The sequence below is a fragment of the Phyllosticta citribraziliensis genome, assembly GCF_038025025.1.
Source record: "Phyllosticta citribraziliensis strain CPC 17464 chromosome Unknown J3D65scaffold_6, whole genome shotgun sequence".
NCBI lineage: Eukaryota > Fungi > Ascomycota > Dothideomycetes > Botryosphaeriales > Phyllostictaceae > Phyllosticta > Phyllosticta citribraziliensis.
In genome coordinates this window covers 1,215,211-1,237,336 of record NW_027117343.1, presented here as the reverse complement: position 1 = coordinate 1,237,336, position 22,126 = coordinate 1,215,211, and the positions used below count along the sequence as shown (strand labels likewise).

The 22,126-nt window shown below is 51.8% G+C and overlaps 8 protein-coding genes across 8 annotated transcripts; 4 read left to right on the top strand and 4 right to left on the bottom strand.

Annotated features, from left to right (window-relative positions):
* Window positions 1–15: 15 nt before the first annotated feature.
* On the bottom strand, window positions 16–1,304 carry J3D65DRAFT_553105 (uncharacterized protein; the record flags this gene model as incomplete). The annotated part of the gene is made up of 6 exons (XM_066797113.1): window positions 16–105; window positions 159–652; window positions 688–825; window positions 880–994; window positions 1,066–1,164; window positions 1,215–1,304. The coding sequence occupies 6 exons, from the start codon at window positions 1,302–1,304 to the stop codon at window positions 16–18; spliced, it is 1,026 nt and encodes a 341-aa protein (XP_066655329.1).
* A 228-nt stretch (window positions 1,305–1,532) lies between these two features.
* Window positions 1,533–2,724, bottom strand: J3D65DRAFT_624662 (uncharacterized protein). The gene is made up of 3 exons (XM_066800273.1): window positions 2,589–2,724; window positions 1,929–2,535; window positions 1,533–1,875 (listed from the first exon to the last, which is right to left on the bottom strand). The coding sequence occupies exons 1-3, from the start codon at window positions 2,681–2,683 to the stop codon at window positions 1,789–1,791; spliced, it is 789 nt and encodes a 262-aa protein (XP_066655328.1). The 5' UTR covers window positions 2,684–2,724; the 3' UTR covers window positions 1,533–1,788.
* A 175-nt stretch (window positions 2,725–2,899) lies between these two features.
* J3D65DRAFT_645916 (uncharacterized protein) lies at window positions 2,900–5,877 on the top strand (the record flags this gene model as incomplete). The annotated part of the gene is made up of 8 exons (XM_066802241.1): window positions 2,900–3,039; window positions 3,292–4,274; window positions 4,481–4,509; window positions 4,560–4,591; window positions 4,641–4,731; window positions 4,799–4,845; window positions 4,899–4,999; window positions 5,051–5,877. 8 exons carry the CDS (start codon window positions 2,900–2,902, stop codon window positions 5,875–5,877), a joined length of 2,250 nt encoding a protein of 749 aa, XP_066655327.1.
* Window positions 5,878–6,549: 672 nt separating this feature from the next.
* J3D65DRAFT_624651 (catalase-like domain-containing protein) lies at window positions 6,550–8,889 on the top strand. Its single transcript, XM_066800272.1, has one exon. The coding sequence runs from the start codon at window positions 6,713–6,715 to the stop codon at window positions 8,438–8,440; it is 1,728 nt and encodes a 575-aa protein (XP_066655326.1). The 5' UTR covers window positions 6,550–6,712; the 3' UTR covers window positions 8,441–8,889.
* Window positions 8,890–9,437: 548 nt separating this feature from the next.
* J3D65DRAFT_370093 (uncharacterized protein) lies at window positions 9,438–10,346 on the bottom strand. The gene has a single exon (XM_066795699.1). It carries the CDS (start codon window positions 10,228–10,230, stop codon window positions 9,610–9,612), a length of 621 nt encoding a protein of 206 aa, XP_066655325.1. The 5' UTR covers window positions 10,231–10,346; the 3' UTR covers window positions 9,438–9,609.
* Window positions 10,347–10,391: 45 nt separating this feature from the next.
* J3D65DRAFT_624644 (uncharacterized protein) lies at window positions 10,392–12,440 on the top strand. The gene is made up of 3 exons (XM_066800271.1): window positions 10,392–10,570; window positions 10,646–11,552; window positions 11,600–12,440. The coding sequence occupies exons 1-3, from the start codon at window positions 10,495–10,497 to the stop codon at window positions 11,970–11,972; spliced, it is 1,356 nt and encodes a 451-aa protein (XP_066655324.1). The 5' UTR covers window positions 10,392–10,494; the 3' UTR covers window positions 11,973–12,440.
* A 322-nt stretch (window positions 12,441–12,762) lies between these two features.
* On the bottom strand, window positions 12,763–14,028 carry J3D65DRAFT_624640 (HAD-like domain-containing protein). The gene is made up of 2 exons (XM_066800270.1): window positions 13,702–14,028; window positions 12,763–13,632 (listed from the first exon to the last, which is right to left on the bottom strand). The coding sequence occupies exons 1-2, from the start codon at window positions 13,708–13,710 to the stop codon at window positions 12,907–12,909; spliced, it is 735 nt and encodes a 244-aa protein (XP_066655323.1). The 5' UTR covers window positions 13,711–14,028; the 3' UTR covers window positions 12,763–12,906.
* A 1,370-nt stretch (window positions 14,029–15,398) lies between these two features.
* Window positions 15,399–18,476, top strand: J3D65DRAFT_370075 (putative membrane copper amine oxidase). Its single transcript, XM_066795698.1, has 5 exons — window positions 15,399–15,934; window positions 15,983–16,886; window positions 17,012–17,236; window positions 17,288–17,927; window positions 18,001–18,476. Exons 1-5 carry the CDS (start codon window positions 15,587–15,589, stop codon window positions 18,308–18,310), a joined length of 2,427 nt encoding a protein of 808 aa, XP_066655322.1. The 5' UTR covers window positions 15,399–15,586; the 3' UTR covers window positions 18,311–18,476.
* Window positions 18,477–22,126: the final 3,650 nt, after the last annotated feature.

Here is a 22,126-nt window from a genome sequence, read left to right as displayed (position 1 = left end):
GGTCTAGAAAGCAACCTATCGCAGTTGTTCTGGAACCTGGGTCTTGAGTTTTCCTTCTTGTACACCAAGCTTGAGATTCTCGAGCACAAGGAGCTCCATGTCGCGCTGTTATCAAGAAGTTAGTCAAAGTTCTACAAACAAGGGACGAATGGACGAACCTGAGTTTCAATCGTTGCCGTTCCGATATGTGGCAACAAAACCACGTTCTCATTCTTCAGCAGGCCTGGGTGGATCTTGGGTTCTTCCTCAAACACGTCCAATCCAGCACTGTAGACTTTGCCATTGTCCAAAGCTTCGACGAGGGCGGCTTCATCTATCACGGGGCCTCTTGCGGTGTTGACAATCACGACGCCGTCCTTCATGCTGGAGAACTCCTTAGATCCAATGATGTGTTTTGTCGCGGGCGTCAAACTCAGGTTGACGCTGATGACATCGGACGTGCGGACAAGTTCGTCGAAAGAGACGTAGGACGCATTGCCACCGGCAGCTTCCAATTCCGCAGACAACCGCGAACGATTGTGGTATTGAATCTTCATGCCGAACGCAGCGGCCCGCACACCGACGGCTCGTCCTATGCCGCCCATGCCAAGGATTCCGAGCGTCTTTTGACGCGGGTCATGGCCAATTCGAAAGCTTGATCCTCTCCATTGGCCTGCGACGCGTGTCAGAAGAAGCTCGCTGGAACACGAGGTAGAGCGTGAAACTTGCCTTGGCGAACGGCGGTGAAGGGAATGGTCACGCGTCGAAGAGCCCCGAGAAGAAGGAAAAGGGCAATGTCGGCAGTTGCGTCGTTGACGGCAACGGGCGTGTTGGCAACCGAGATGCCTGATCCGCGTTTAGCCCAAAAAATACGATCCTGGTTTAAGCTTCGCATCTCACCTTTTGAGCTACAGGCGCCAACGTCGATGTTGTCGTAGCCAGCGCCGTTGTGGCATATGTATGTCAACGACTTGGGGAGCACTTGGACCAGCTCTGCGTCGAAAGGACCGGTAAACTGTGGACGAGTTGATCAGTACGTGGGCGGAGTCGGCGTGGCCCGAGGTCCGCGTCAGGCATCAAACGCACTTTGGTCGAATCGTTGCTTCTGTAGATGGCGACGACATTATCATACTTCCCGGCGCGGAGGTTTGAGAGGAAGTCGTCGCGAGTGCCTTCGGGAAACTCCTGCGCAGCAAGGTCAGCGACGGTGTAGGAGCTCTTTGCGTCCGACTGACCAGCAATCCGACCAATGAGCTGAGCTCTTCCCATTCGCGTCTCGCGTGGGCAAGGTCGCCAATGAGTAGAGCTTGCTTTGCAGAAGACATGGCGAGATGGTGAGGCCAGAGAGGTGCGAGGTAGGAGTAGTAGAAAAGATGGGCAGACGGTTAGGGTGGGGACGTGATTGGTATTTGAGCAGCCATGGTCCTGTCATCAGGCGGGTAAACAATCGTGAAAGAGGGCATGGATCGGGTCGCGTCGACGGGGAAAGCTTGGCCGGGGAGAGACATGGAGATGGTGACGTGACGGTGGGATTTCAAAAGCCGGCGGCGACCCCCGACTGCTGTGCCCTGGCTGGACGCCCTGCCCTGCCCTGTGGACCCTGCCGTGCACATCACCACCTCACTTACACGGCCCGAGTCAGCCACGACACTTCTCCACCATCACAACTTCACAACTCGTCGCATCGACCAAAGAATCAATCGATTGCCAGTCTGTCTACGTTGTATCGTCTTCGCGGCCCGGCCATGTTTGTACACTCAACCGCGCCAGGCGCCATTTATTCCACAACCCAGGAACCCACGGCTTGTGCTACTTGTGATTGAGTCCACCAGCGACAATCAGTGACTGCCCGGTTATGTACGGCGTTTTGCAAAACATTTCGACCGCATTGGCAACCTGTCGCCGTTAGCCCCTCAGCATTGCCGTCATCGCGAACGCAGAAGCCTTACCTCTTCAGGCTTGCCGAACCTCCCAACCGGAATCGTCTTTTCAATCTCGGGAACCGTCTCTGGGAAGAGACCCGTGTCTCCAATCATTGCCGGCGCCACGTCGTTGACGGTGATGCCAAACTCGGCCAGCCTGGAGCTGAGGTTCTTCATCATGCCGACTTGGCCTCCCTTGCTAGCGGCGTAGTGGGCAGCGTTGACGCCAGCGCCGTACGCTGCAATGCTCGAGATGAAGATGATGCGACCCCATCTCTGGTCTCGCATGCCCTCGGCGACGCCCTTGGCCAGCAGAAAAGACGCGCGCAGGTTTGTGGCAATGGTCAAATCAAACTCGTCGACGGGCACATCCCAGATGTGCGGAAACCGCTTTCCTCGGCCCGCGTTGCTGACGAGGATGGAAACCGGCTTGCCGTGTGTGCTCTGTGCATCTTTGCACAGCTGCAACGCCTGGTCCGTGGCCAGGTCGGCCTGGTGAATGGAGACCTTGATGGCTGGGTGGTCCGACTGAAGCTGCGCAGCGAGTTCTGCCACGGATGATTTGTTGCTGGAGTAGTGCAGGGCCAAGTCGGTCCCGTATTCTGCGAGCTTTCGCGCGCAAGCACCGCCAATTCTATCCCTGCATCAGCCAAAAGCAAATCGGAGATCAGGGCGGTGTGTCTTCACCCTCCAGACGCGCCCGTCACCAGCGCAAGGCGTCCGCGCAGTTCGTTCGGAGCAGACATGCCGTTGTTGAGGGAGTGCAGAGGCTGGGGGCTCATGATGGGCAATGTCGTCAGGTATTTCAATTTTCCCTCTGAATCCTTCGACGCGGACCATCATCTCAATCGGGACGTGCGGGCCTAATAACCTGGGGATGTGGTGCCGCTGCGGGGTAGAGAATCCGCGAAGCCGCCGGCCTCCGTCGGCGAATATCTACTTCTGCTGTCGCGTCGGCCTTTGATTCTCCATTTCCTGTCGCCTTCGTCGTTCTCAGCATGGACATGCAGCCTCCACCGCCGACGGTGCCTCCGTCCGAATCTCTGACGCCTGAAAATGGGCCCGAAAACGAGGCCAAGAACAAAAGGGTCAATCAAGCCTGCCTGATATGCCGCCGCCGCAAATCAAAATGCCATTTGTGAGTAGCACTTTTGCAGCACGCGCCATCACCGACCCTCGGGGAATGAAAGCACGCACAAAGGCCGACGAAGTGCAGTTCGCCTGATGGGGTCTCCAGGACGTTGCCAATCCTTTGCCGACGGTCCTGCATCCGCCTTGATCAGTGCCATAGTCTTGTATCCCGTTGGCGTTTCTGTTGGGTCGTGTTTCATTTGCTATTCCCGGTTGATTCGTTGGCGTCTTCTCAAGTCGCAAAACTTAACAAACTTAGGGACTATAAGGACGGCAAGGCACAGCTACCTTGCCAGCGCTGTAAGCGAGAAAGCCTGGAATGTGTACTTGGAGGATCCAACCGAGGAGGCCGTCGAGTAAGAAAGAAACCTTTGCCACAGATTGGAGACGCCCACCAAGCGTCTTCTGGAGTCTTCTCTGTGCCACCACCCCCTCCGCCCCCTGCTGCCGGCGAAAGCAACAGCGTGGGCTTCCACGGCCTTGGTACGATTGGCACCACGACAAACGGCTCGCCGACGGAACAACGCCTCAACTTTAGGACCATTGAGACCAATAATGCTAGACCGCCCCCCGAGACGGCACCTCAATCCACAGGAACCAACCCCATGGAGTTTGACAATTTGCAGAACCCATCGGACGCGTTGGGCATCCTGGCCCGCGTGGCCGAGGAGGACACGCCTGCGGCAGCGCAGGACCCAACGCCCATGAGGGCCATGTTGCCCGAGACGACGCCCAGATCTTCGTACCGGCTTTTGGCAGAGGGCAAGCTGACGTTGAATGACTTGGTGCAGCTCATCCAGAGATACCGCACATGCTACCACCCCTACTTTCCGCTGGCACCTCCCCACGCGTTTGACGTTTCTAACCTCATCGACTTTGCCCACAAGGAGCCGCACCTGCTGACGGCCATACTGGTCATCGCGTCCAAGGACTTGGCCGAGGAGATGCACTTGTACGAGTCGGCGTCCGAGTTTATGAAGATTCTCATGTCGGACCTGGCGGCGGGCGGCAATGGCGGCGTCGAGGCGGTGGAAGCGCTCCTGTTGCTTGCCGAGTGGGCGCCCTTTACACAAAGGGTGCACGTCGGCAAGATAGGAAAGGGGGAGGAGGACAGGGAGGCGTGGAACTCGTCCGGCTTGGCCATCCGGCTCGCATACTACATGGGCCTGGAGAGGTATTCGTTCAAAATCATCAACGACGGCAAGGACCCTCAGTTTAATCGGAAGTTACTTGTTTGGACAGGTGAGTGGCGTCAGTGCTGTCTTGATGCCGTTGCGGAGAGGCTTGATGAGTTTTCTTGCTTTGAAATCTTGACTTTTCGCATTGCAATCCCTGAGCAAGAATGTCCTTGTGAATGAGCCCACCAACGCATTCTATCTTGCCGCACTCTGTCTCATGCATGGATCTTTTGTGCGACGCTTCTTGGTTCACTGCTGACATTTGATTAGCATGCTACATAGCAGATCGGCAGATATCGGTTCGCACATCTCGACAAGACTCTCGGAAGACGCGGCTGACGCGCGGCAGATTCGCATAGGAAAGGCGTTTTGGTCAAGAGGGTGAGTTGTTGGCACTTACAGCAAAGCAGGAGGTCTGACAAAGGAATAGGCCTGGACCACTGACGACACTTCGCCGAGAAAACTACCCGTACTTGTTGCCGCAACGGCCCAACGAGGAGGATTATGCAAGCATTTTTCAGGTACGCGGGCCGCTCTGGAGCTGGGCCCACATTAATAATCACGACCATGACTGACCTTGGTGGCCAGGCTACCCTGGAGTTGACGTCGCTTTTTGGCAACGCGCATGATGTCCTGTAGGCGCAGCGTCTCGTTGGGGTCAAGTGTCTCGGTGCTGATGCAGGGACAGGTACTCCAACGTCGGGACGAGTTTCCGGTCGAATCTTAGTGGCAGCTATGTCAAGTTCATAGACGACTTTCGAGCGGCGGCGTACGGATGGAAGGCAGTTTGTAAGTGGCTGGCAGGGTGCGTGCCGAAAAGCAAAGACTGACACAACCCAGGGGGCTGTTTGAGCTGCTCGCCCAACCTCAAGGCGATGCTGGTCATGAGCTACGACTACCTGCGGCTCTACGTGAACGCCTTTGCTTTCCAAGCAACGGTGCGACGGGTGCAGGCCAAGCTAGCAGAGGACAAGGCCAGCAGTCCGATCATCCCGCAGTCGCCGTCGCGCGTCTTTTACAACAACGTGGGGGCAGTGGGGGACGCGCGGTTCATATTCGAGGCGCTGGACGCGGCCAAGGCGATTTTGACGACGGCCAACAGCTTCATCCCGGCCGAGACGGCACTGCGGTTCATGCCGCTGCGGTTCTACCTGTATCTGGTGTATGGGGCCGTGTTCCTGTTCCGGGCAAAGATTGTGGGCGTGTTTGCAGGCGACGAGGAGCGGCTCATACGACGGCTGATTGACGAGACGATTGAGAAGCTGCAGCGCAGCGCCGTGGGCCCGCAGCACATGGGGGCGCGCTACGCAGAGCTGCTCAAGCTGCTCTGGCAAAAGGCGGACACGCACAAGCCGCCGGGGTACATGCGCAGCAGCGGACACTCGCAGTACCAGCAGTACGGCGAGGGAGGAGGCGGCGTGTCGCAAACGACGCCGGCGCCGTCAGCGTGCAGCGGAAGCGGAGCGGTAGGCGAGAGCCCGCTGGGCGGCAACGACAACGGGGCGACGGCGGAGCAGCTGGGCGACTTTTCCTGGACGGACCTCAACACGATTGGCGAGTTTGCGACGAGCCAAGGGCAGCTGACGGACGACGCGCTGTGGAGCGGGTTCCTGCCCCTGGAGGTCGACTTTGCACAGTTTGACGCGGACATGGGCATGGGGTTCTGAGGAGGGCGAGAGGGGATTAAGGTTCAGTTGGGTTGGACCCTTTTTTGGCAGGAGCCGGGGGCGAGTTTGAGGTGGACAGAGTTTGCGGAAAGGTGGAGGTGGAGGCCGACAGTGGACGTTTGACGAGTGCAGTGGGCGAGGTTGTGCGGAGAGGGAGCCAATGGGCGGGCGGGCGATGTCATGTTGGCAGGCAGGGCGTGGCGAGCGAGGTGGGGTGCATCAGAACATCCATCCATCCATGCGGTATGAGTGCAGCCCAGTACATTCAGATGGTGATGACGGCGATGGCTTGGAGCGAGCGCCTGCGCGAAGGAAGACGGACGAAGAGGAAGACACAAAAGAGGTTCGGCAGCGCAGGTACCTTGCCGTACCGCGACACAGTACGGTAAGCGAGCCAATGGGCGGCGGGGCGATGTAAAGACGGCGACCTGGCGGATGCTGAAAAATGCGCGACTCTGGATTGCCCGTCGATCCGCTAGGCGTTGGTCGCCCGGGTTCTCGACGACAAGACGACAAATCCAGACGCTCTCTGCTGACAGAATGCGGGGGAACAAGGGTGCTGCGCGGATGGCTTGCACGCTAGTCGTCATGCTCTGGCCTGGCGCTCCTCGACACGCTCGACTCGACTCGACTCGGATGCTACCTATAAAGGTCCTTCCCACTCGCCCGGCGCCTCCCTCCTATCGATCTTCCGAATCTCCATCCGCAGGCATCTGAGACTGTCTGACGCCCATCCAATCCACCGTACCACGACATCTCACCATGGCTCCTGGTTACCAAGGTACCGTAACTGAACAATGCTCCCTCCCCTCCCCTCGGGCTGCCCACAGCTAACATGCCGCGAGCCCACGCCGCCGACGGCCGCAAGAACGGCGACCTCTACCGCGACTACAACGACGACCGCGACGCTACCTCGCAGGACACGCTCTACTGCACCAGCAATGGCGCCCCTTACCCCCACCCTTACGAGACACAGCGCGTCGGCGAGAACGGCCCTCTGCTGCTCCAGGACTTCCACCTGGTAGATCTGCTCTCCCACTTCGACCGAGAGCGTATTCCAGAGCGCGTCGTCCACGCCAAGGGTAGCGGTGCTCACGGTTTCTACCGCACCACCGACCCCCTCGACGACCTCTCTGTCGCCGACATCTTCAAGGCGGGCAAGTCGTGCCCCGTCACCGCTCGCTTCTCCACCGTCGGCGGTGAGTCGGGATCTCACGACTGTGCCCGTGACCCTCGCGGCTTTGCCGTCAAGTTCCGCACCGACGAGGGCAACTGGGACATGGTCGCCAACAACACGCCCGTCTTCTTCTTGCGCGATCCCGCAAAGTTCCCCCACTTCATCCACACCCAGAAGCGCGACCCGGCCACTCACTTGACCGGCGCCGATGACTCGACCATGTTCTGGGACTACCTCTCCCAGAACCCCGAGGCCGTCCACCAGGTCATGATCCTCATGGGTGACCGTGGAATCCCCGACGGCTACCGCTTCATGAACGGCTACGCTGGCCACACGATGAAGTTGGTGAACAAGAATGGCGACTGGGTCTACGCTCAGTTCCACTACAAGAGCAAGCAGGGGATCAGGTTCCTCACCGGCGAGGAGGCTGCCACCAAGTCTGCCGACCACTCGCAAAAGGATCTTTACTACGCCATCGAGGCCGGTGACTACCCCGGCTGGGACTGCTACGTCCAGACCGTCACTCCCAAGCAAGCCGAAGACTTGTGGGAGAATGAAAAGATCAACGTCTTTGACCTCACACACGTCTGGCCGCAAAAGGACTTCCCTCTGCGCAAGTTTGGCGAGTTCTTCCTCAACGAAAACGCAAAGAACTACTTCTCCGAGATTGAGCAAGTGTGCTTCAACCCAGCGCACATGCCGCCCGGTGTCGAGCCTTCTGCCGACCCCGTCTTGCAATCGCGTCTGTTCTCGTACCCGGACACGCACCGCCACCGCGTTGGCGTCAATTACCAGCAGCTCCCCGTCAACGCGCCGCGCGTGCCGTACCGCTTCGCCAACTTCCAGCGTGACGGCTCCATGGCCTTCTACAACCAGGGCGGTCGTCCCAACTACCTGTCATCGATTGAGCCCATCAGCTTCCGCAACCGCACCATCGACTTGAACAAGACGCATGGCCACTTCATTGGCGAGGCCGTCACGTTCCTGTCGGAGATCCGCCCTGAGGACTTCAAGGCGCCCCGCGCATTGTGGGAGCGCGTTTTCGACGATGGCGCTCGCGAGCGCTTCATCAAGACCGTTTCCGGCCACATGGCCAACTGCCGCAAGGAGGAGATCATTAAGCGCCAGATTGCCATCTTCCGCGAGGTCAGCGAGGACATTGCGTCGCGCCTCGAGAAAGCCACCGGCGTCAAGGGCTACCCCGGCATTTCGGGCCTGCGCTTCAACGGCTCGCACAACGGCATGGCCAAGACTCCGGATCTGCGTGCGGCCAACGGCATGCTGAGCAAGGTTTCGATCAGCGCGACGGACAACAATGGCGCGCCTGCGAGGGGTACCCACAAGGATAGTCTGCTCAATGGAAACGGTGTGAAGAACGGGGCATGAGCGGTTTAATTTGACCAAAATGGAATTGGACTGCTTTGAGAAGGAGAGGATACGTTGACGGGAGCGCGTTCTGAACGGGATCTTTTCTTTTGCGTCGGTTGGTTTTTGTGTCTTCTTCTGCCGTACTCCTAGCCTTTCCTTCTCTCCACCATCTATCTACTACGAATTGAATGGAATGAGAGCGCCTCGTCATTCTTTGCCATCTCCTGTCTACCTGCCCATGCCAAATATCGAGATCATCCAAGCCCGAATCTGCGAACCTGTCACGCGCTCCACCCTCCACGCCCTCTGCCCTCTCGGCATCTGTCGCCATGGCCGGATTGGAGAGGCTTCGCCACCAGTCTAGCTTGCCCACGGCTCACCTACCGCTCTCAACCACTGGTGACGCTCATGAGCTGCTCAACCGGCTAGCACGTCTAGCGTGCTTCTGTCGCCACACGACGCCGTCACGCGCCGTCGTCTCTTTGTGTGCGGTGGCGCCACCGCCACTGGCTGTGTTGCGTCATCTTCCACCTCTTGCCGTACACAGGTACCCTCGCACCTAGACGGCAACAGACAGATGGTGGTGTTGATAATTGCCGACTAGCCTCTTGTCGTACGAAAACGAGACTTCTTGCTTCTATTTCCTCAATGTGTTGGCGCCACATGTGGCTTTATCTCTGCGGTGGATATTCGCCGCGAGACACGCATGCATATATGACATGTGCCGAGACACTTGACTTGCTGGCTGGATGAGACAGCAAGAGCCGGACAGAGACGCAATTTTCTTCAGCTCGCTGCTGTTGTTTGGGAAATACCTAACCAACCAATCAACCAATAAAAGCATGTGTCTGAATCCTCATCAGAGTAAGTAAGTGCGTGCGACGCTGAGTTGGATCGAGTAGACGTTGCTCTTTGCCTCGCGTGGTTCTCATCTCTGCCATACATCGCGCCCTCTTGTTGTAGTCTGTCTGGAACGCTATGTTCCTGTCCTGTCTTGTCTCGTCTCGTCCAGCACCACGGCTCTGGCTCCGCTCTCACACACATCCACGCTGTCTACCTCTCGCTCGACCGCGTACCCGGATCTGCCGTTACGTCCATTGGTACGTAGGTAGTCGACAAATCTCGACTTGTTCTCAAGCAAGCCATGCACACGGTACAGAAAGCAGCACATTAGCAACAGGAACGAATCACCTACGTGTAGCCACAAGGACTTCCCGCGGGCGTCCTTCAACAACCCCCACCATCACCACCAGCGAAAAAGAGTTGGGCAAGTCGTCCTCGCAGACCTTTCTCGCAAAAGCCGCAAACACGCCAGGGGGTGGGGTGGAGTCACCGCCCGGTCTAGCCCCCTGCCGCGCCCCAACGCACCCCCACCCACGCCCAACGCGAAAAAAAACATCGCCGGGCCCTCCCCAATACGATACAGGCAAAACGTTGCGTCCACTGGGACTCGAACCCAGGCAACTTGCTGGCTCCATCGTGGATGAATGGAAGGCAAGTATCATAACCCCTAGACCATGAACGCATAAAAAGATTGGGCGCGAAAGTGGTATATGAAGGGAAATCTGGGGGGAGGAGAAGGGAAGGCAAGGGAAGCTTTCTGGATTGGAAGGTTTGAGGGGGTAATGTGCGTGAGAGAGGGTAGAGAGAGTGTTGGAATGGATTTGGGAAGCGTGGTGTGGGGAGTGGAGGCGATGACCGTGCCTCGCGGCCGGCCGGAGTTGTTTTTCTGGGAGAGCAGGTCGCCCGTCTGGCTGTGAGCAGTGAGAAAGAAACAGGGGAGGCTGCGAGATGGGAGCCGTTGCCATGACGTGTGCGGAATGCTGGCAGACGAATTGATCAAGTTGGTCGAGGTCGTTGTCGTGAGCCGGGCGAGGGTGATGGTCGGAGTAGTCGACAGATCGGCGCCGAGCTCTCGCGTAAGGATCCCGGAGCTGGCTGGAGCACCCAGCAGAAGCTCAACGCCGCACCGCCAAGGTCAACATCTCTGTCGTCGCCAGCGCCGCATCGCAACCCATCAGCCTCGTCGCCCAACTCTGCGTCGCCAGTCATCGACAGGCCAATCCGCGACCATGGCAGACTTTCTCAACAACCTGCTGGGCACCAAGCCGAAGCCCAGCGCGGCGCCCGTCGCCGACCACGACGCCGGTACGTCACGCCCGCAGGCCGAACCCCCCGACTTGACACTATGGGGCCATTGGGTCTAATCGAGTGCTTTTGCAGACTTTGCCGACTTCGCCAGCGCCCCAGAGCCCACGCCAGCGTCGATATCGGTGGCGAGCGCATCGACGGCCGCTGCGGGCGTCGTCGCTGGCGCCACCGACGCCCCCCGCGTCCCCTACACCAAGTGGTACCGGGTGTGGGAGCGGACGCAGCTGTCCGATTTCAAGCAAGAGGCCTTCATCCTGCCATTCATTCTGCTGGTGCTGCTGGTGCACGTCTGGGGCACGCGGGCAAACCGCCGCCGCGCGCACGGCTGGGCGAGGGCCCACGCGCCGGTGCTCAAGTCCGAGTTTGCCAGCGTGGGCTTTGGCGGGCGCAGGGACAAGAAGCCGCCGACGGTCGAGGAGGTCCAGGCGAGCGGGCTGGCCAGGCTCAGTGCCGAGGACATGGAATCCATTGAGCCGGAGAAGCTGGTCAAGGAGGTTTCGCACAACGAATACCAGTCGTACGCCACGGGCCGCCAGAACATTGCCTTTGTCGACGTCAAGCTGTCCATGTTCAAGCGCTACAATCCGCTGGTGCGCTACGGCGAGGCGGCGGCCAGCTTCTTCTTCGACAGCGTGTCCGCGCCCGTCGAGCGCATGGAGGCCACGGCCTACACGTTTGACGGCAAGGAGAGCACGCTGGCACCCGGTGCGGCCAAGGTGCCCAACTCGACCTTTGACGGCTTCGTCTTTGCCATTGTGCACAAGGACTTGATGAAGCGCCTGCGCGACGACCGCTACGACCTCTCCCTGACCACCACCAAGGACCACCCCAAGCTGCCCATGTGGTACACGGTCATGAGCGAGTCGGCCGAAATCACCGACGCCATGCTCACTCCCGAGCTCCTCAAGGTCGTCGAGCAGGCCGGCGACGCCCTCGAGGCCCTCGTCATTTCCGACCAGCCCATGGACCGCCCCAAGACGTGCGTCTCATCCTCTTTCCCCATGTGCTCCCACTGACCAGCCACAGGCTCGACGAGACCAACCCACGCAAGCGCGTCACGCTCGCGCTGACGCTCCCCTCCAACGGCGACTACAGCGCGACGCTGCCGCTGTTCAGCTTCTTCCTGCGGCTGCCGGACCGGCTGGCGTCGTCGGCGCACTTCCGGCCCGAGGCGCTGCGGCGCGTGCGGCAGACGCGCGAGGACGAGGTGCGCAAGCTGCGCAAGCTCGACGACGAGGGCCGCGCCGAGGAGCGCCGGCTCGAGGCCGAGAAGCAGAAGAAGGCGGACCGCGAGCGCAAGCTCAAGAACATGAGCGCCGACGACCAGCGCAAGTACCTGGAGAAGGAGCGCGAGAAGAATCTGAGGAGGAGCCAGAGGCAGAAGACGATGAAGGGGTAGGTGCGCTGCGGTGTGGTACGGTGGAGACTTGTAGTCGGGGTCAGTTGAAGAGGATGTAGGAGAAGGGTGTGGAAGGGAGCGTGTTGTCAAAAGAACGCCATGTCAGCAGCGAGACCAATGACAAAAAGCATTTGTTCGGATGTACGTACGTAAGTAGGCCCTGCACAGCATTTATACACTCAGTCAATCCTCTGGCACATTGCCGCTTGAATGCCTCGTCACCAGCCCATGTGCCATTCTCATGACCCTCCATCCCACCATCGCTGCCTGTCATGGATGCTTCAGAGGCGCGGGCGGGCGGCAACATCACCCTCTCTTCCTTTCTCCTCGGCATTCGTCCCAAGCTGCTCATTAGGACCGGCACTGGCAGTAGGTAAACCGGAGCGCAGCCACAGTGACTTCTTCGAGAATGCTTCCATGGTCTGAGCGATATGTCGGTGTTTGAGCAAAATGGAGGTGACTGCAGAGAGGAAGCAACAGCGATGGAGATGCCGTCAAGTACAGTGTCTGTCGAAGAGTTGACTATGTGTGCATTGTGCGCTCCTGTGATGGCGTGTCAGTTGTCGAGCTGCGCAAACAAAATTCTATCCGCGTACGTACAGGAAGGAATGGGTAAGGGCTGAAGCTTCCATGTCAAAGTCCTCCGCACTTACTTACTTATGCTCCTCGCAACACTACTGCCATGCTCTTAAAAACACACTCGAAGACCTCAAAAAGGCCAAGACTCGCACAATTGAATCACTTTCAAGCAACAGATCAAAATTCACGGCAAGCAAGAGATTGGAGTGATGGGAGATTGTTTCATTCAAATCGTCCATCCGTAATCCTCGTGAACCCATTTTCGTCCCTCATACATGGCCAGATTTGGCTGTCGTCGTCAGTGAAGGTCTATCTGATCCTTCGTCTATCCGCCCGTGATGTCCGAGTTGGAAGTCTAGGACTGCTCGACCGCCTTGAGAGCGTCGAAGAACTCGTTCCAGTGCTTCATGACGTAGATGGCACCGCACTCCTCCTTGAGCATCTTGTACATCTTCTCCTGCTCCTCGCCCTCGTAGGGACCGACGTAGCCAATGAGGGGGATCTTGGCATTCTTCGCGGCAGTGGCACCGCTGCGGCTGTCTTCGACAGCGACGGACTCGGCAGGAGTGACGCCGATCTGCTCGCAGGCATAGAGGTAGATGGCGGGGTCGGGCTTGGAAGTCGGCTTGGGGAGCGAGGTGGCAGCGCTGTAGACGTGGTTGGGCGGGAAGTACTTGTCCAAGCCGACCTTGCGGATGGAAGCCTGGACGCGGGAGAGGGCAGAGGAAGAGACGACAGACAAGCCGTACTTCTTCTCGTCGTAGAGCTTCTGGACGACGGGCATGACGCCCTCGCAGGGCTGGGCCTTCTTCTCGAGCGTCTCGATGACCTTGCCAAGCTCGCGGTCGACGTAGGTGTTGAACTCGTCGTCGGGCATGGAGAAGCCGTACTTCTTCTGAAGTGAAGTCATCATGCCGCGGAAGTTCTGGCCGACGAAGTCCTTGAGGAGAGCAGGGCCGGTATAGCGGTCAGAGATGCCGTACTTCTCGAGGATCTCATTAGACAGCTCGGCGCAGGCCTCGAAGGCGAGCTCCTCAGAGAGGACGAGGGTGTTGTCGCAGTCGAAGTGGATTTGCTTGATCTGGCATTGGGCAAGTGAGGTTAGTGGACCCGGGTCAGGCTGAGGGTTGGGGAGAGCAATTGAACTTACGGCAGGCATCTTGGGTAGTGGATGAAGCTTTGATAGAAGAGGAATGTTGGTGAAGAGTGGTGAGGGATTGAACAGGTGGGTTGACAATTGTGGGTGCGGGTGTGGAGAGAGAGTTGTTGTGGAGACGGCGTGGGGAGAAGCTCGACGAGTTTAAGTAGCAGGACGCGGGCGCTGGTGCAGGCGGCAGTGACGTAAGCGGGGCACAAGGAACTGGAAGGGGGTGGTCCAAGCGGCGACAGCGAGGGCAGGCGCGAGGTGGAGCGGCCAGCAGACAGAGAGAAAAAATCAAATGGGCGGTGCTGGTGTTGGACGAGCTGGAGCTGGAGCTGCGAGGTGTAACGAGTCTAAGTAGACATCAGTAGAGGGTACATGTCAGGCTGGCGCTACGCGTGCATCCCTCTACCCTTGTTCGCTGCAAAGACGGACCTCCACCCCTGTTGATTGCCGCCCCGCGGGGGTGCCAAACCAAACCCCTCCACGCTGGCCCTCCCACAGCGGAGACATCCCACAGACATCCCACCTCCCGGCATACCATACCATACCGCTTCGTCCTCAACGCTCAACGGCCCTGCCCCGAGCCGCAATCGTCTGCGGTGAAACCGCGAGACATGTGCTCTTAAGCGCCCTCTGGATCCTGGCCGCAGCCCGATGCCATCAACGTGCGACGCACCGCCTCTGGATTGACGCACTCGCTCGCCAGCCCATCTTTTTTTGTCTCGTTTCGTTCCTGCCCCTGCTCTTCTTGGGCTGTCGACCTTTTGGACCGATGCCGCCGCATGCGCTGCATCTCGTGGGTGCCAATTTACCCACGGCTAAGCTCTTTCTCAGGCTCTGAGGCACCATTCCAGCCCTGCCTGTCTTTGGCCCACGTGCTCGGCCAATGCTGCCCTTTCGTGGCACCTCCCCATCCTCTTTTTGATACGCAGAATCTCTCCTTGCGGAATTGTGGGCGTCTTTGCTGCATCGTGTCCGTCTGTTGAAGTCTCGATAAAGTGTCAATCTTTCTTCCAGGCCAGGTCAAAACAGGCAAAGTCGGGTCCCAAATTGACGCCGGGTCCAGCAACTTTATCTTGACGTCCACTCAACAGGGTGCTTTCGAAAAGGGGCGAAAAGAACAAATACACCACGTTGGCAAGTCCCGATCATCTCTCGTGGGCAAAACAATAGAGCTTGCTCCCGGTCCCATATTTAAAGAGTGTATTCGCAAAGAGCATGAGGGGCGCAGTGATTGCTCGGAAGATGGGAACGAACCTCACACGATGATCAAGCTGTTTGCGACCCTAATCTCAGGAGTCGACAGCTAAGTCCCTCCTTGCGCAACGCGCACGGCGCCCTGAAATATTTTCAGGCCTCCGCATTCTGGACGCAGATAGGTCGAAAGCTTTGACGCCCTGAAGCTGGGGCTCAGAATCGTCAGGTACAAGAAGCCGGAATCCGGGGCTGGCAAAGCCGAAATCCACCTTCTTTCTGATATCGCTTCGTATCGCTTTATCGTGCCCGGCTGCCATGTCGATTCCTGGACTCTACCTCTGAAGACCCAATGAGCAGCTTCGACGAGGTCGCTTGCGAAAATCGGTGGAGTTGCGGAGAAGACCATGTCCGATTCCATTGGGTTGTTATCTACAAGAGTGGGCGTGAAAGCAATCGAGAAAACACCACAAACCCCACACCGTAACTGCCAAGAGTTCCGGACATCGTGACCACGACGAAAAATGTCCCTATCTACTTCGCCATATTGACCCACAACTGCAGAAAGCGTGATGGCCTTTTCTGCACTGAGCAGGTCCATGCGAAGGGTCACAATGTCAAAATGTATAAAGAGGGTCTGTTGAGAGACTCGTAATGCGGCATCGACCGGAATTATTCCACAGTTGCAACTGCGGCCATGAAGTCGGCAATCTCAGCCCTGGCGACCGGTTTGGCGGTCTTGTCTTTGCTTTCCAATGTCGTTGATCACGTCTCGGCAAGGCCCAATCCAAAGTCTGGTTCAAAATGGATGAAAGACAGTCGGGCAAGAGGAGGACTTGGTGGCTCCAGGAGTCATCCAATCAGACGCCAGGACTCGGGTGCCTCTTGCGCTGCTCCAGTCGCTCAGTCCATCGCGGCGCCGAAAAGCAACATTTGGGCTGGACTGACTGATGCCGAAGCTGCACCGGTGGTTGCCTGGCTTTTCAGCCAAAAGGACCTGAATTTGACAACAGCTAGTGATGCTGGCGAATGGGACAATACAATTGTAAGTTGAATGTACCAAGCTCATCGTGTCGAGCTGACCATTGCAAAGACGCTTGTAGAGTTGATGATTCCAAACAAAACTGATTCTCTTTCGTACCTGGACGGCAATGGAACAGCCCCGGCAAGATACGCTCACATCCAATTGGACCACAGAGCATCTGAAGAACCCTACTTTCAGGACATCCTGGTCGGCCCCTTGCCAATCAAGAACGGGACCACGCGGTACGAGCCGCTGACGTACCCCTACACAAGACAGACCCAGGGAAAAGTGCGCAATCTCGAGGCTGATTCCGACAGCCTCTCCGATTGGAAGCACAACGTCAGTGCCTCTATTGCTGACATTACCCTGGAGCTCTTCAATGGCACTTCGACTGGACTGGACAACGACACTATCGACGCATGGGGTCAAGATCCGTACTGGCAAGAGGATGGCATCATCCAATGGAATCAGTTCTGGGGTCTCCCAACGGATGGCTTCGATGAGGGAACCCTCTTACCCCTTGGTCTCTATTTTGCGGCCAATCTCACTGGAAGAGACCCAAGCAAATGGGCCTTGCTTGGCTGGTTCTACAACGACGTCTTCTACCCAACCACCGAAGAATTCAAGACCGCATTTTACTCTGAGGGATTCGAAAAGCTGAAGCCCAACATTGGTGGATCCTGGGCAGCTACGGACCAGAAGGGTCCCGTGCTGCCGCTCGACACGTTGACACCACCTTTGGCTGTAACTCCCCAGGGCTCTCGCTATTTTGTCGACACAGAGCAAAAGTACATCAAGTGGATGGATTTCGAGTTCTATGTCGCTTTCAGCCGTGACACAGGCATGAGACTCTTTGACATCAAGTACAAAGGTCAGCGTATCATCTATGAGCTGGGGCTGGAAGAGGCGCTTGCCCACTACGCGGGCAACGACCCAGTCCAGTCTGGCACAGCTTACTTGGACACCTATTATGGTGAGTTTAGTCCGGATACACCCTGGGTCTAGCTGCAGCGGGGAAGAACGTTGTGAACGGATGCTATGCAGCCAGGAGGCATCTTTTCCTTTGGTAAACACTGCGACGTGCTGACTCAAAGCCAGGATTCGGCCCCTATAGCTTCCAGTTGGTCGCTGGCTATGACTGCCCCAGCTATGCTACCTACTTGAATACCTCATTCTACACGGCCGAGACGACACACACGCACATAAACAGTATCTGTCTCTTTGAAAGCACGGCCGACTATCCGCTGCAGCGACACAGTACTTCAGACTACGTCAGCATCACCAAGAACACCTACTTTACCATCCGTAGCGTGGCAACCGTTGGTGAGCACTCCAAGCAAAATCGACTCGGAATATTTCTGACAATCCATCCAGGCAACTATGACTATGCATTTACTTACTCCTTCCACCTCGACGGCAGCGTCCACGTCGAAGTGCGCGCCTCTGGCTACATCCAATCCGCGTACTGGGCCAACAACGGCGACTACGGCTTCCACATCCACGATGCCCTCTCCGGCTCTATGCACGACCACGTCCTCAACTACAAGCTGGACCTTGACGTCCTCGGCACCGCCAATACGCTCACATCGACCAAGCTCGTGCCTACCACCGAAACGTACCCGTGGTCCTTTGGCGGCGCACGCAACACGATGAAGCTCGCGCGCTCGCACATCGCCAATGAAGACGAGGGCAAGCTGTCCTGGGGCGAAAACTCGGCGACCATGTGGAGCGTCGTCAACACTGACGCCCCGAACGACTTTGGAGAGGCCCGCGGATACCGCATCATGCCAGCCACCAGCCCAATGCACCTGACGGTCCAAAACAGCACGAATCTGGCCAAGGCGGCGCAGTGGGCGACCCACGACTTGTTCGTCACGCGACAGAAAGATACAGAGCCAAAGAGTGCGCATCCGGCGAATAGCCAGGACGTGCATGACCCGATAGTGGATTTTGACGCGTTCTTCGACGGCGAGAGTTTGGAGCAAGAGGATTTGGTCGTGTGGTTTAACCTCGGGTAGGCAGTATCTCCTTGCTTACACCCCAGCGTCGCCATCTCTGTCGCCTTTGCTAACTTCAGGTCTTGTTAGCATGCACCACGTTCCGCACACCGGCGACCTGCCTAACACGGTCTTCACCTCTGCCCACGCCGGCCTGCAAATCCTGCCGCTCAACTACCTCCCCGGGGATCCCAGCCGCGCCACCATCAATCAAGTGCGGGTTGAGTACGGGAGCGGCAACAAGTCTTCCATCACATCGTTTGGCCAAGCGCAGCCGACGTGCGCGGTAGACTTGGCGGCGTATGAGCCTGACTTGAGCAATTATGTGGGCGATGTTGTTATTCGCAAGTTTCCGTTTGATCCAAATGACCCGTACTTTGCGATCACGGGGATTGACTGAGCGAGCGTAAGAGATGAGGAGAGAGGAAATGTGGTACGCGTGTAGTAGGGATGTTGATATGGATTAAATATATATAGAGATAGACTAGTAGTAGATTAAAGAGTGTTCCTATAAAATTATAAAAATAAGGTCTTTACCTAAGATTAGATACTAAAGTATAAAGATAATAAGTAGATTATTTATCCCCTATTATTATATATAAGTACTATATTATAATAGGCGCTTACTATTAAGCGTACCTATATAAGAACTAATACTAGTATAGATAACCCTAATATTATATAGTTATAAGATACTAGCTACTATAGCCTTAGACTAATATATTATAATAACCTATTAATACCTTACCTTATTCCTAGCCTAATATAGACTACTAACCCTTATATAAAGAAACCTATAAAATAAGAAACTTATAAGTTACAATAGATATAAAAGATTTTTCTAAGTATTAGCTCTATTCTATTTTATTACCTATAAAGATATTATAATATTTAATCTAAATAATATTATATATAGCTATAGCCTTATATAAGACTACTTATTACTTTTCCCTAGTAAATCTAAGTTATCCTTATTAGGTATATTAGTATTATCTAATAGCTAAGGAGTATTAAGTATATATTAATTATAGAAGTCTTTATTAAAGGCTATAGGGTAGTATATAAATATCTAAGAGGTATCCTATCTATACCTACTTAAGAAATATTCTAAGTAGAAGACTATTAAAGATAATATAGCTAAGAATAAAGCTATTATATCTAGTATTATTAAAGGTACTAGTACTAGTTAATCTATCTAATTAGATTTATATAAGGGAACTAAAGACTTATATAACCCTAGATAACCTTTAAATAAAAATAAATAAGGATCTCCTCCTATTTCCCTATATAAGTTCTATATAGTAGAACTAGTAGAGGTAAAAGAGTAAACTTAAGATCTAGGACCTACTTATATAATAAAGGCTCTAGTTATAGAAGTATTTATAAAGGTACTATATTAAGAAATTAAATTATTTAAGATTAAGATAGTACCCTTAAATAAGCTTTAAGTATTATAGTAATTAAATTATATATAGAGGTAAAATTAGGCTCTTAAGTAAACCCTTTTAAACTATACTAATAGCTTTAAAAAATCTCTAAAGGATATAGTTATAAGGTCCTTATTATATAATATAGCATGTATAGTTTATATATTATAGTATCTAGTACTTAGTATTTACTATTTATATATATACTAGCTATTTCTAGTTAGCTAGAGAGTAGATAGTTATTCTATATAGACTATATAATAACTACTCTTACTCCTTACCTATTAATTATTAGTAGTCTATATTAATTTACTCTACTAGGTATTATAATACTATTAATAGGTCTCTTACTACTTATAAGAGGATAAGACTTATTATCTATCCCTTACTAATAAGTTTTCTTACTTTAATTATACCCTATAAGGTATTAGGTTAAAATACTATAGTTTTAGATATACTAGAAGTACTAGGTATTATTATTTTTATAGTTTATAGTCTTAGATAAGGTATATAAGTAAAATTATAGATTAAGAAGGTTCTATTAGTAATAGAGATATAATATCTTATTATATTATATAGTTAATAACCTATATAATAGCTAAGAATAGCTAGTTTATTAATAGTATAATACTATTAGCTACTCTTTAAACTATATTAATAGCTAGCTAGTAGTTAACTACTACTAGCCTATTATCTAGCTAACCTATTACCCCTTAGGGTAATAATAATAATAAATTATCTATTATTACTATACTAATAACTTAGTAGCTCTAGGAGTAGGTCTTAGGGCTTATATAGGTAATTTATAATAGGGGTAATATACTAGACTATAAGGTCTAATATTAATTTACTAATCCTAAGTATTAGTCTAGTAATAGTATACTAGATAACTACTATATATAGTATAGTAATATTAAGGATAAGCTACTCTTTAATAGTAGCTAGTATTAGGATAATATAGCTAAAGCTATATATATTTACTCTTACCTAGTTAATAAGGCTACTTTAACTACTATTATTAATAATAATAATAATAATAATAATAAAGATAGTATTAATAACCCTAATATTATCTAGACCTTATTAGATAGTTTATATAATATTATAGACTAGTAAAGCTATACTATTACTTAACTTACTATTATAGACTATATTACTAGTACTAGGGTAGCTTTTAAGATATTATTATATATATTCTATATATTAGTTTAATATATTAGCTAGATTAGCTATATAGCTAAGGATTAGCTAATCTATAAATTATATAAACTATTATAATATTACTATTACTAATATTATAAAAGGCTATATAGAGCTATTATATATCTTAGACTAGGCTACTAATATTAGTTAGGCTAAGCTATTATTAACCCTATAGATAATAAACTATTATAAGAATACCCTTTATATAGCTATATTAGCTAGACCCTCTTATTAGGCTACTCCTATTAAAGATACTACTAGTAGTATTAAATAAGAGTATACTATTATACTAAAAGATTATAGCTATTAGTATTATAGTAGTTAAAAGTACTAGATTAAGGACTATCTATATAGTAAGCCTATATATTATTAGCTAATTTATACCTATTTAGCTACTAGTATAAAGGAGGTTACTAAAGAGTTTATAGATATAGTTAAGGACCTAGGTATTATTATTATTAATAAAGGTAATATTATAGACTTAGATAAGTTATTAGAAAATAAGTAGCCTCCTATAAAACTACTATAGAAGATAATACCTATAAGATAGCTATTAGTTATTTAATATAATTAGGGAATAGAGTTTTTAGTCCTTCTTATTATTCTTATACTATATATATCTATATATATCCTAATATACTACTATAGCCTATCTATATCCTTATTAACTCTAGTTATACTAGTAGCTTATATATAAATTAGTCCCTTAAGTATAAACTTATTACTACTAGTACTTAGAAGTAATAGTTATATAAGCCCTAGACTATTAGTAATTATATATATAGCTAGACCTAATATCTTACCTATAAGCTTATTACTAGCTTATTATTTAGCTTAAAATATAGGGATAATTCTATACTTTTTAATTTATAGGCTTCTATAATAATTACCTAGATTAGTCCTTTATATAATTTATTTATTAGCTTAGAGTATATATACTAGTTTAGTTTTATACTAGATCTAGGATATATATTATTAAAGATTAGTAGAGTAAAGTTAGGTAGGTTATATTAGTATAGTACTAATTTATAAAATAAGTTTTTAATTAAATATTAGGATATTTTAATATAGTCTTAAATAGCCTTTAAGCTAATTAAATCCTTACTATCTATTTAAATATTATCTTAGATATTATAAACTAGTATAGCCTATTTATATATATTTACTACTAATATACTACTACCTATAACTATAATTATAACTCCCCCCTAGACTAATAGCTAGTTATTTAATAACTATACCTTACTATTATTACTATCTATAAATAATACTACCTTATCTCTACTATAGCCTACTACTATAACTCCTATTAAGATCTTATATTATAGCTAACCTCTTAATAATAAACTACTAATCTCTCCCTTATAAGTTAGTACTAAGTAAGTTAGCTAGCCTTACTAGTTAATATATTATAAGATAGGCCTATTAAGAGAGCTCTCTTAATTATAATACTACTACTAAGTACCTAAGGATATTTCTATTATTAAGAAGACTATAAGTTAGCTTAATAAGTAGAGTTATTCCTAGATAAGCTTATTAGCTAATATAGTACTAATTATAGCTTTTAATATAGTCCTACTCTAATA